This window comes from Zasmidium cellare (assembly GCF_010093935.1).
Source record: "Zasmidium cellare ATCC 36951 unplaced genomic scaffold M409scaffold_30, whole genome shotgun sequence".
Taxonomy (NCBI): Eukaryota; Fungi; Ascomycota; class Dothideomycetes; order Mycosphaerellales; family Mycosphaerellaceae; genus Zasmidium; species Zasmidium cellare.
The window spans coordinates 310,711-323,205 of NW_022986974.1; the positions used below are offsets into that span (position 1 = coordinate 310,711).

At 53.0% G+C, this 12,495-nt stretch overlaps 4 protein-coding genes across 4 annotated transcripts; 3 read left to right on the forward strand and 1 right to left on the reverse strand.

Moving 5' to 3' along the window:
* Window positions 1-74: 74 nt before the first annotated feature.
* M409DRAFT_26165 (uncharacterized protein) lies at window positions 75-919 on the forward strand (the record flags this gene model as incomplete). The annotated part of the gene is made up of 2 exons (XM_033807990.1): window positions 75-338; window positions 386-919. The coding sequence occupies 2 exons, from the start codon at window positions 75-77 to the stop codon at window positions 917-919; spliced, it is 798 nt and encodes a 265-aa protein (XP_033664442.1).
* A 731-nt stretch (window positions 920-1,650) lies between these two features.
* Window positions 1,651-3,429, forward strand: M409DRAFT_68463 (uncharacterized protein; the record flags this gene model as incomplete). Its single annotated transcript, XM_033817854.1, has 3 exons — window positions 1,651-1,869; window positions 1,925-2,257; window positions 2,305-3,429. 3 exons carry the CDS (start codon window positions 1,651-1,653, stop codon window positions 3,427-3,429), a joined length of 1,677 nt encoding a protein of 558 aa, XP_033664443.1.
* A 3,385-nt stretch (window positions 3,430-6,814) lies between these two features.
* On the reverse strand, window positions 6,815-7,003 carry M409DRAFT_33705 (uncharacterized protein; the record flags this gene model as incomplete). Its single annotated transcript, XM_033810301.1, has 1 exon — window positions 6,815-7,003. A coding segment is annotated over one exon (189 nt), but the record flags the coding sequence as incomplete, so codon positions are not given.
* Window positions 7,004-9,531: 2,528 nt separating this feature from the next.
* On the forward strand, window positions 9,532-11,456 carry M409DRAFT_26168 (uncharacterized protein; the record flags this gene model as incomplete). The annotated part of the gene is made up of 3 exons (XM_033807991.1): window positions 9,532-9,960; window positions 10,099-10,613; window positions 10,664-11,456. 3 exons carry the CDS (start codon window positions 9,532-9,534, stop codon window positions 11,454-11,456), a joined length of 1,737 nt encoding a protein of 578 aa, XP_033664445.1.
* Between the last annotated feature and the right edge of the window lie 1,039 nt (window positions 11,457-12,495).

The following is a 12,495-nucleotide window of genomic DNA, read 5'->3' on the forward strand; positions in this document are numbered from 1 at the left end:
GGTGCTCGGACCACCTTGGCGGGCTTTGTTTGAACCTCACGCCGTCGACTGCCCCCTCACCTCCATCCACCCCCATGGCCGCCCGATTGACGCGCCCAGCGCCATCAATGGCCACTCTTCACGCCCTAGAATCAGCACTCGCTTCATTTCGGATATCCCAACCCGCCACTGGCGTACGATTCGCCTCTCATCAAGCTCAAGGACGAGCCAACAAGGCCAAGCAGGGTCCTGGAAAGCGATTGGGAGCGAAGAAAATTGCGGGCGAATCTGTCGTGACGGGGAACATATTGTACAAGCAGAGAGGCACCCTATGGTTTCCAGGTGATAACTGCTTCATGGTGCGCTGAATGACACGGCTCAGATGAACTCGAACTGACATTTGCAGGGCCGAGACCATACCATCCACGCTGGGGCACCAGGTTATGTCAAGTACTACCGCGATCCTGTGAAGCATCCCAAGCGAAAACTCATCGGCGTCGTCTTCGAACGAAACCAGACTCTGCCACAAGCACCTGGCACTCCTATTCGACGAAGACTCGGTATGCTCGCGTATCAAACACCGAACGAAGAGCAGAAAGTTGTCACTGCCGATCTAAGCACTTCTCCCGCGCTCGAGTACGACGCTGCTGCCCCAGCAACACAAATCAGGCAAGAGCCGCAAGAATCGAGAAGTGTAACGATTACAAGAGGCAAGAAGGGAGATCGACAAGAGATCAAGCTGCATCTGAGACCAGGCGGCATGTATAGACAGGCAAACTGGGAGATTGGTCGAGCAGCTGAAAGGAGCAAGGCGGCGCAGAGTGTCAGACCTTTCAAGCCTGGAGATCGGTTCGCGGCTTGGAGAAAGAGATCCGCAAGAGTCGCCAGGACTGCTGAGAGGAGAGCGATGACCCGCGGCGGGAAGAAGAGCAAGAAATAGACGGACCGACGTCCATCAGATGTACAAATACGCCGCATATCGAAACTGGCAAATGCAGCGCGAAATCCTTGGGAGTGCCTCTGCTTCCTTGTATACGCGCCCATTTGCAGTCAGCCAGTCCATTCTGGACCTACATCAGCGCCTTCACTGGTTTGTTAACCCGTTAGGATCTCTGTCGTCACGATTATAATCGTTGCGCTATAGAATAAAACTTGTTGGTGGAAGTCGAGGCATGGTAGTGTATGACTACTCCAGCGACAACGCATGACTACACCCACTGTCAGGTTTTGTAATGACTGATTTGAGACCTTGAAGGCATGTTTTTCGGTGGAAACTCGAGAAATGGTCAAGATGTGGAAAACATAGCGGGGCCGAGCGTAAGTTCTTTTGAGAGTCACTTCTGAGCATTCATTTTCTATTCCGTCGTATCGGTGACGAAATACAATAGCACGAGGTGTTCGCCACCGACTCACGCCGTCTCCAGCCTAATGAAATCTACCCAAATTTATCCCGGTCTTAGCACTTCGTATCCGGCTTCGGTAGAACTAGGATGCTTGGAACCCGTGCAAATTACGAGGTCGATCTCAAGGGGACAAAACGAACAACGCAGCACCGACCAATGTCACACAACACAAGCAAAGATGGCAAGTTTACACTCAACAAAATCCCCAGAATCGCGAGCGGCGGGTACAGAGGCCTTGCTGGGGACGACAACTCGATACGATCCGAAGATGAATACATGGCAACCGGGCGTCTTTCGCCGCTTTCCTTGGGCCGGTCTGGGATGTCTCTTGGGGGTCTTCTGCAGCATTGTGGTGGACATTGTGATCCTGGCGGTGTCGAATGGGAAGCCGATTGCGAGTTGGAGGTATCCACCTAGTTTGTATCTTTCCGTGGCGTATACGATTGGGAATATACTGCTTGCCGCTGCGTTCAGCCAGGGACTCACGGTATGGATGATGGCCTTGACATGGGCTGCTATTCGTCGCTAATTGTGCGTTGTAGGTCTTCTGGTGGCGCAAGGCCTTAAGAGAAGGCACTCAGCTTGGCGACCTTCATCGATACTGGGAGCATGGCACGAGTCCAGTATCCGCTGCGTTCGCTGGAAGGAACTTCAACTTCATCTCGTTCGCGGCCTTGTTTCTGGCGCTCACGCCCGTGAATGGGCCCCTCCTGCAGCGCGCTTCCTCAACGACGACAGATACTCGATACTTTCTCTCCCAGGATGTTAATCTGAGCGTGCCAGCCGCGCGATCTCTGCAGGATCCGACTGGCCATACTTCTGGAAGAGCGTATACTGTGACCATGCTGGAGACGAATTATAGCTCGATTGTGCAGGTGGGTACATTGTATAACGTTATACAGACAGTGACTAACATCTGCAGGACTGGAACACTGGCAAAGCCATCAACATCACCGCCAGTGGCTGTTCAGGGGATGGACTTTGCTCTGGAAGTCTGACCGCAGCAGGATTGGCCGTCAGCTGTAACACAAGCACTGCGTCGTTTGACTTATCTGGAACATCAAGCGACGGCTCGATTAACAGCGACTCATTCGACGGCCTTGACATTTTCAGTGTCGGCTTCACATGGACCGCCTACACTCCCTCCAACATAACCGTGAACCTGCAATACAAGCCAAGAAAAGATTGCACAGAAGGCCGATTGGAAGTGGCAAATTGTACAATCGGTGCAGCAACCGTCCAATACCCCGTGGTCATCGACGGCAATAAATCCACCATCGCTCTCAAACCCCAATCAACGATGGATGACGACAAAGTAGTCTCCCTCGTCGACTACCCTAGCGAGAACGTGTACGGCCTGCCCTCACCAATAGGCGGCTACGCCTACGCCCTCTCCTCGCGACTCGACTCATCAACGCACCTCCGCTTCGCCGGCGCCGCAGGCTACGACATCTCCACAGAGGGATCCATCGCCGCTCAGTTCGCCAACATGGACGACGTAACCAGCTACACCTCGGATATGTGCTCGATCAAATTCTCCAACCCAACGGACTACCTCATGCAACAAGCCCGCGAGCTCATGTTTCGCACCGCGCTGGCTCAGGGCAATGCTTCTACAATTCAAACAATTGAGGATCCCTCTGAAGTACGAACCGTCACTGTCTACAGCTCTCATTACGAGTACCTAGGCGTCTCCATCGGGATCACGTTCCTCGCCATTCTCCTCGTCTTGATCACATTCAACGGCTTCTGGCTGCTAGGCAGAAGCGTGACCATGAGTCCTATCGAGACCGCAAAAGCATTCAACGCACCACTACTGGCGCAAGAACACCCTAACGCAGAGGTCAACGAGTTGGTCAAGGGTGCCGGGATGAAACCTGTGCGGTATGGTCAGGTTGTCGATATGAGCCAGAGTGGCGGGCAGACGGAGTTTGACAAAGGGGCGGATTTTGGGCATGGACAGATGGATACGGTGGAGTTGCGGCAGTTGCAGCTGGCGTTGGCGGATCCGGCGAGTGTGCAGCCGCTTGGGAAGAGGAGGAAGTAGAATCTTGCGCTTTGTCTTGGATCTTGACTAATGATTCCACCTTTCACTCCCCTGAAAACATTTTGCCTACTCCATGTTGCTTCTTGCTGCCACGTGAACTGTGTATTTCATTCTTTGAAACCGCTTTCCTAAGCTCTTACTCCTACGCTCGGTAAAATTCTGGATCTTCGTCAAGATGCGGAACACATTACAGCTTTTGCCACCAGCGTCTCCCATCCTTCACAGGTTGCGTTGGCGAGACGTCGGTTCGAGTATCCATGGCTGCTTGTTGGTCGGCTGGATAGAAAACGCATTCCTTCTCGAGGACAATGCAGTTGTGACATCGCCGTTCAGGGCCATCTTCCGCTACTACGCATCGAATCTTGCGGCGACGACAGTGCTCTAGGTAGTGTCAGCGGCGTTGTGATCTTATGCCTGGTCGGAAACAGCGTGGATAGATGCCCGCCTCTTTGTTTACTTACCGCATGACTTGAACGTTCTTTGATGGTCAAGTTGGTTCCTGAGACCGGGTTCTGTTGGTGAGTTCGAGGATCCAGACCTTGAAGCAGGCTGCTGGCCGATGTTGATGCGCCTTGCACTCAAAGGTATGCTTGTCTCAGGTGCCTGCAAAGGTGAGTGTTAACTGATGCATACTTTTGAGCACAAATGTCACCAGGAAGCCTACATCTGCATTGGCCGAAGCATCTCCATCCCCTAGTCCACTGGGAGTCGGTGAAGCCTGGGGTGAGCGGGAGTGCTGCACCGCATCTCGTAGCTCTCTCGTCCGATCCGCGAACCCCTGAATCTGCTCTTTCGTCAAGACCCGGAAAACAATGACCGAGTCCGTTCGTTCTTCAAATCGCTCGCCGGCTTCGTCGAGCGCTCCAGGATCAACAAGATGTCGACCGATCTCTGTCCATCTCGCGGCAGGTGGTATGTCTTTCTTTGAGAGCTGTACACGTGTCGATTAGCTCGGGTATGGGGGAAATCTTACGAAACGTACCTCTGTAATCTGCGCGTCACTTTCGACCCCTGCATCTGAGCGGTCGGGGAAGCTCTCCGTTGGCTTCTTGAGGATACCTCTGACATTCGCTGTGCTGTTACTCTCTGGCCGGTGCAATCGGATTATGGGGATGGCAGCCTGCGATGCATTGTGTAGCAGCGTTCTGCTTTCATCTACACGAGAGGTGCTTGCTTGACTACGACCTTCATTTGAAGCGTCGTCTGCGTTGACCTCCGATGGCTTTCTGAAGATACGTTCGACATTCGCTGCGCTGTCATTCTCTGCCGGGTACACACGGATGCTGGGGACGGCAGCCTGCGATGCGTTACGTAGCGGCGTTCTGCTGATCTCCACTCGAGAGGTGTTGTCATGACTGCGGCCTTCATCTGAAGCGTCGTTTGCGTCGGCCCCCGATGCAGAGCTTCCAACGACAAATGAAGGCGAGCCTGCATCTTCACCGGGTCGAAGCTCGGCTTTCGCGTCACCGTAGACATGTAGCGTGGTGCCGCTACTTCCCATCGTTGTGCTAGGTGATTTGGCCTGTGAATTAGCTGAGCCATGGTCTCTGGGTCTTGCGAATTCTTGCCCATCTTCGGCAGTGAGGCCAGAAGAGCGGGAACCAGACGCCTCTCGTCGGTGCATAGCGGCTTCAGCCTCCCGCAGTCGCTCCCCGTGTATCAAGTCCTGTCTAAGCTTTCGAGCAAGACGTTCTGCCTCCGCTGTCAACTTGACATCACCGGCAGCTTCTTTGTCTAGCAGAGAAATTTCCTGATAGATGGAGACGTCACGGCCATTTTCGGGACGAGCTGTATCTCGCTTGGACTGTGAAGGCCCTTGTTGGGGAATGCCATCGTCGGCAACAAGCTGTTCTTGTTCTTCTTCTTCTGGCTGCTGCTCGTGCTCTGAGTGCGGCACTGTTCGAGAGGCAGTGGTCGTCGCAAGTTCATACGCCCGAGAGCTACTTGCGTGAACGTGGGCTATGGATTCGCGAACCTCCTGCACCTTCCTCGCTTGCCCTTCGGCATGATATGCCTTGGCCAACTTATCCAGAGTCGCGAGCACACATCGATGTGCCGGGCCATATACCCTCCTCTGGACCGATAAGACCTCCTCCAGGGCCGGAATGGCCTCTTCTACGTGACCCATTGCCACTAGTACTTGAGCACGGTCATATCTTGCCGTGACACCACGATGGCTTTCAGGGCCACGAGCTTCTTTCTCAGCTTGTATGATGATCTCGAGGCGGTCTAAAGCATTTCCGAATTGTCCACTTGTTTTGTATGCGCGAGCAAGCTCATGGTAGGCCACAAGCGTTTCAGGCTTATTCTCACCAAGAAGACTGTGGAACCGCAAGGTGGCATCGTGCAGCAAATCAATCGCATCTCCAGTACGTCCACTCGCGTGATATGCTTGGCCCAGTCTCAACAGCGTCCGAGCCTGATTGAGCTTGGTCCCATCTAAGTCAGACATCTCTTCCATGCGCATGTTTTCAAGCAAAGCGATAGCTTTGTCGAACTGCTTATCCGCGACAAGAGCGTCGGCGAGCCGATGTTTGGACACGATGAGGCGGTCATCGTCATCTGCTAGTAGCATGGCTCGATGATCTACCACGCGCTGAGCAAGTCGAACTGCTTCCTCGATGTTGTTTACTTCCAGATATGTTCCAGCGCGATTGTACTCTGCTTGAAACAGTCCTTCCTGTCCACCGGTCAACGTCGAGTCTGAGGGCTTCTTCTCGGATAGAGCACTCTGCAAGGCTCCTCGTGTGTCGTCTGCGAGTAGATTTAGTTCGGGAATCAAATCCATGGCTTGCTTTTGCTGGCGGTTTCGAATGATTGGATCGTCAATTGCTCGAAGCAAGATCTCAACGGTGCTTACATGCCCGTTCCTCACAGCCTTAATCAAAGGTGTATCACCATTGTTGTTTGCATAGTCAAGTCCGCATTCTTGGTCGATGAGATAATCGACAATCGAATTATAGCCATTTGCAGCGGCAAAATGGAGGGGCATGTTTCCATCATCATCGAAAAGTTCGAGCTGCTCTGGATCCTTCATCGCCCACTCCTTCACCATGTCTGAATCTCCTTCGATGCAGGCACGACATAATGGAGTCGGACCGAGTGCATCGTGAACGCGCTTTGAATTGTCCCTGGCCATCTTCAACCGCTTCTTGTTTTGCTGCTCAAGAAGCATGAGCTGAAGCTGATAATCGTCCACATGATGGGGCTGCTCATTCGGCGGTTGATGCGAATGTGTCTCCACAGCGGTGTCCACGAGGCCGGGGTTTCGACCCGGAAATAAAAGAGCGCCGATGTCATGCACGAACAGTGGATGCAGCCGATCAGTGATCCCGTGTTGGTTTGCAAGTTCCATCGCGCGGTCAAATGGGATCCATACACCTTTGAGATGCATCGGTCCGATCTTGACCACATGTCGTACTTTTTCCGACTTCAAGAAGCCGTCACGCTGGGCCCGATCTATCCCAGCGACGGTCAACAGCTTGGTTCCGTTGATCATGTTGTTGTCCTCTCGCCTCGCCACGATGATGCCGCCGGCGTCGATCTGGAAACACAGTGTGCCTTCATCTTCCCACAATGTTGCTGTCAGCTTTGGTTGATGACTCGACTCTGCAGGTGCTTCCTGGTCTGTGGTGTGGAAAGTAGTGTTGGGAGCATGGTCCTGGTCTGTGGTGCAGAAAAAGTCGGCGACAGGCCGATTTACAGATGTTGCCAATGAGTCCTTTGTTAGTTTGAACATATTCGGGTCAAATATATCTGAATCGTCTTCAATACCAGAAACCCCTGTGACCGCATCATCTGAAGTTCTTTGTGGTTCATCATCTTTCGCAACCGCATCGGATACAGAGTCAAAGAATGGTTGACGGTAAAACCCTTGATGCCCTGACTCAGGTTCTGGAGAAGGTGCAATGTCCTTGATATCGTTGTCATCATCGAAGTCGTTGCAATCGTTCTCGTTGTTCTCGTCGCGAAGCCGTTTTTCAGGTTCTAGAGAATCAAACACGTTGTCCGAGTTGTCAGCGTCCCAATCACTGACTTGAACATCCGGGAGGCCTTGCTGCAGCGAAGTGAGATCCCGCCACAGCTGCAATCTCTGGTGAGTGTCAGTCAGAACAATCACTCTTGCGACAGCTGATACTTACATCGACCGTAGGTTTGACCGAAACGTCTCTGGGGTCAATCTGAGATTCGGATTCCAGAAGATGCTCCAACGTAGGAGGTATTGCGAACAGAGCAAGCTGTTCCAAGTGTTGACTCAAATGGCGTTCAAAGTCATGTAACGGCACAACTAGTGCGCTACCATGAGCTATCTCCATCTCATTGGCCCTGTCCTTGAGGTGCAGTTCCCATTCATCGCACAGTGGACATGCATTCGCTGGGATATCAGCAATAGGCCGTGAGCTAGCGTCAACGATTGCCTTCACTGCTTCTGGGCCTTTTCCACCATGTACACCACGGAGATGCGCGGCCATTGGAGCAGACGAAGTGAAATTAGCGTCAGGACAGGAGTGACAGGACCACATGCGTCGATGAACGTCTAATTCGTGCTGGAACCAAGTATCGCGATCCTCAAAAAGCCCTGAGTTGCAGTCCTCGAAAGTACAGGTCCATGCTCGAATGTCTCGTAGGACGTGTTTTCGCCAGGTCCTCTGCCGTTTGGTCTGCACGATCGTCCAGCAGTATGGACACTCGAAAGGTTCGCCTCCCTTGGATAACTCACCCAGCCTGATAACATCAAGCTCCCCGTCCTTCTGGTGGTGTGCCCTCGACGTCACTACTGAAGTTGCCTGCGAAAGGGTCTCATCTAACAGTTCCACATGGACGTCTTTAATAGGTGGGAGCAGATCGACTCTCAGTGTAGATGCGTCGGTAGGGGCTAACGTTGGTCTGCTCGACTTCATTGTCTTCGGACGAGATCCGGAGATCCCTGGCGATTCGAGCTTCTCTCGAGCCTGAGACGTCGCTGGTGCAGGCTGAGCAGACCCCACGGGCTCGTGAGCAAGACGATCATGATGTTTCCTTGCATAGCGCAGATACTGCCGTCGCTGGACATTGGCTCTTCCCAACTTGTCTCTCAACCAAGGCATCCGATCGAGCTTCGGGAACTTTTCGCCAACATGTCTGATATCGAAGCTCTCTAGGAATGGATCGTCGACCGCGGCAGCCGCCTTCGCATATCGATCTCGACCGGTTGCTTTACGAAGGAGAGCGGCGACTTTCAGGAGGCTTGAGATGGTATCACCTGCTGCAAGACAGAGCTCTGATAACTCGGTCTGGCCGTCAATGCCATCAGCCGGTTCATCGTCCTCCACAAGCGCAGCGTCTTCCCTCTCCCCTGAGACTATGGCGAAGACGTCAACATTGATCTCGTCGAGGTCATCGAGCAGCTCGATGATGCGCTCCTGGATTTCAGGCGCATCTCGCACACGGTAGTCGGCCGACCTGGAATCGACATGGTATGCGCCGATGTTGCCAGCCCAGATTCGGAACCGTGAGAGATTATCGTTGACCGCATCTTGAGCGTCCTGGCTCAAAGTGGAGGTTCGCAAGATGTTGTTGAAGCTCTGAAGGCATGCCTTTGTTTTGTCGGCTATTGCGGATGAGCCAGCGCCAGCAAGCGGCCCGGACTTTGGAGTCGAAGACATTCACCTGGCTTCAATCCTTTTCCAGATTGCATACCAACAAGCTCACTTCTTCGCTGGCATTCGTCGCTCTTAAGTATTTACGCCAGATATGTGGTCCTAGCCTTTGTGCATATTCAGGACGTGGAGCTGATATGCGCCTCCGCAGTAATGCATCAGCCCATGCTGCAGGCTATGCCACAAGTGACACGATGAATGGGGCCTTTCAGCCCCCATTCGCCATCATGTAGGTGCGGCAATGCAGAGGCGCGCTGACTATGCGGCCTTGTCCACAGCCGGTGGCAGACGTAACAGCTCACCACCTGCTTCGCCATGTGGAACCTCCTAACCGCGACACGGTGTTTGTGAGCGACCTCACCTTGTACTGCTCCAGTCGACACCCACCCAAGGCAACCAGTGCCTCGCCGAGCGGATCAAACTAGCCGCGTCTCGCCTCGTCTGGCAGCCTCACCCCAACATCATGAGCGGCATCGAAGTGGTCGGGCTGGTGTTAGGGGCTTTCCCCCTCGTCATTTCGGCCATGGAGCACTACGAAGACGTGAAGAAAGTCAGCACTACATGGTGGAGGATCAAAAGAGCGCACAAGAAGGATCTCGGCCGGGTGAAAGATTGTCACTTGAAGTTCAAGCTGAACCTGAAAGAGCTGCTACTCCCATTGGTTCTGGACGGCGTGGTGAACAAGGGTGAATACGAATCGCTCCTGGCGAGCCCCGGTGGGGACGGGTGGCGAGAAGAGCACGTCGAGAATGCGTTGGAGGAGCGCCTTGCGGAATGTCACATGCGCTATGTGGAAATCTTAGGAGAATTGATTGAGACCATGGGCAGGTTAAGCAAGGAGTGTCGCGTGGACGACGCCGACTTCCAAGAAGCGCTCAGAAGGAAAGGTGAGGTATGTCATGGTCCAAAACTTGTTAATATCCATGCCACTGCGCAGACGATGAAAAGCCTTGCGCAGGCGAAGAGAACACGAAGCCCCTCGTCAAACATACGAATGAGCGTGCCGTGCGGACGCTGACTTGTAGATTAGAGGACCACCTCAGCGACGCCAAACCAACAAGCTCAAACTGATCTCATGATCAAAGCTAATATCGCCTTCGAAGCCAAGAGAGTCAAATACTCATTCAGCGGTGGTAGGCGCGAGGATCTCTTGGCTGAAATCGAAGGCTACAATACCCGCCTTCAGGACGTGCTGGCCTCCAATGACCGTATCTCCGCATTGTCGCAACATTCCAAGGTATCGGCTCCCAGAAAGACGAGTAATAAGTCCCTAAACTTCTGGAAACATGCGGCAAGCATCTTCCGCATACTTGACAGTCTTTGGAACTGCAACTGTCGGTCAAAGGCGCAACTTTGGCTGCAGCATCGTACATTTTCAGAGGTCAATATGAAGATGAAACTACATCTTTGCCATGGACAACAACCCATGCATGTTACGGACGTTCCTCCTACCTTGCGAATCCCCAGTGGCACAGGCTCGACCACCCGATCGACTTCGTCTGTCGCTATCCACTCTACGTCAGCAACTGGGAAGTTGTCAACAATGTGAGTACGTCTCTCTGAGGCAAACCTGGCGGCAACTCATGCGATCACAGGTCTTCTGCCTCGTCAACGGTCACACTGGTTTCGCGCTCTGTGTCTGCAACGGCATGTGCAGCTCGCATGCCTCTGTCAGACATCCAAGCGGACGGTATCTGCAAATCCTGCTCCGCTGTTCACGGGTCACACCAGTCAGGCTTGTGCCTAGGAACCGTTAGCGAAGGCGACCACGACTACGCCATTTTTCCCGCTGTCGAGCCAGTGACAATGGCAGACAGCGCAACACTCGCTGAAATGTTGCAGCCACAATTCGCGGGGAAGTTGACTCGTGTACAGCGATATGGGATCGCGCTCACGTTGGCTTCTTCACATCTACAGCTCTACTCGACTCCTTGGCTCAAGGAGTACTGGACGGCGGAGGATGTGTGCTTTCCCACCTACGCAGGCAACGCCAAGGCTCTGCACGGGGAGCCATACATTCTCACTTACTTCGACTCCTGCCCTGCTAACGGCAACGTTGTGAAGAAAGACCGAAGTTTTTCCACGCTGGGGATAGTCTTGCTAGAGCTCTGTTTCGGTAGCCGGCTCGAAGAGCACCACCTGTGGTCGAACCCGGCATTTGCTGCAGGCAAAAATGACCCAATGATTCGGCAAGCTGTAGCCTGCGAATGGCTGGAAGACGTTCAAGGAGAAGCTGGTGAAGACTATGCGACCGCCGTCAACTGGACTTTGAGACAAGCACCGATCGTTGTCAAAGACGACAGATGGAGGGCAGACTTCGCCAACAGCGTCGTGCAACCTTTGCAGCGTTATTACGAATACTTGAATCCGAAGCTGAGCAACCCATGAGCAAACTTCCGCGGAATGTCTAATCATTAACTTCAAACTCATCATATGGCTCGACTTTGAGTCCGAAGTTGAACACGGATCCACATCTGGGCTTGCCATTCATCCAGTTTGCACTCCAATGATGGGCCTGGCTGCTTTCGAGGGTGATGAGAAACGATCCTTTCCGTGCGGTCTACTTTCAGCGGAACGTCGAGTGAAGACGACTGGCCATAAAATCCAATCTGTCAACTGGAGCTTGATTAGAGGTTGAACCAGACGATTTGCCGGCAAACCGGACCAGCCCGGGCGTTGATGCAACAAAACATCATCCACGTGTTTTGTTCGGCAGTCAGAACGTCAAAGAGCCTCCTCTCACCGGTCGATCGAGACATCAAAACGTGGCGAGTGAACTTTCAAACTCAAAAAATTCACAGGATCCGGAAGACTGTGACGACGCTGCATCAAGGCCCTTGCGGCTGCAATGTCAAAGGCATCGTACAGAACAGCAGTGTCAAATGCAGCAAATCTTCCAACAACAAGAGCAGGCGTCCCAGCGCCTTTATCTCCAAGGTCTTAGCTGCGAGAGCGTCACCCTGACGGTCGAACAAGCTTTATGGCGATATGGTCGATCATGCAAACAATCCTTGCCTGATACCACATGATCAGGATGCACAAGTGGATCTCGGATATCTGACAGGTTGTTCGCGAGCGATTAGATCAGCTCCGTGAGATAGACGAGCTCGCGATCGAATCGTAAGTTTTCAATGGGCGCCTTGGTATCGCGCACTGGTCGCTAGATTTCGCTTGACTTGGTAATGCTTGCGGATTTCGGTTGGAAGGATCTTTAGTGAATCGGAGGGCTGTCTGAGATCTAGACGAGACTTGGACTTGTTGTTCTTTGAGAGATAGCAATGGGGACAAGGCGAACCAGTTGCATGACTTGCGAGCCTACCAATCCACCTCGAGGGAAATCGCGTATCAAAAGCCTGTTGCAATCCCGCGAAAGTCAAGGTCATTTATTATGCAAACGGATGTGTGAAGTCCGTCAGGGCTTTCATCA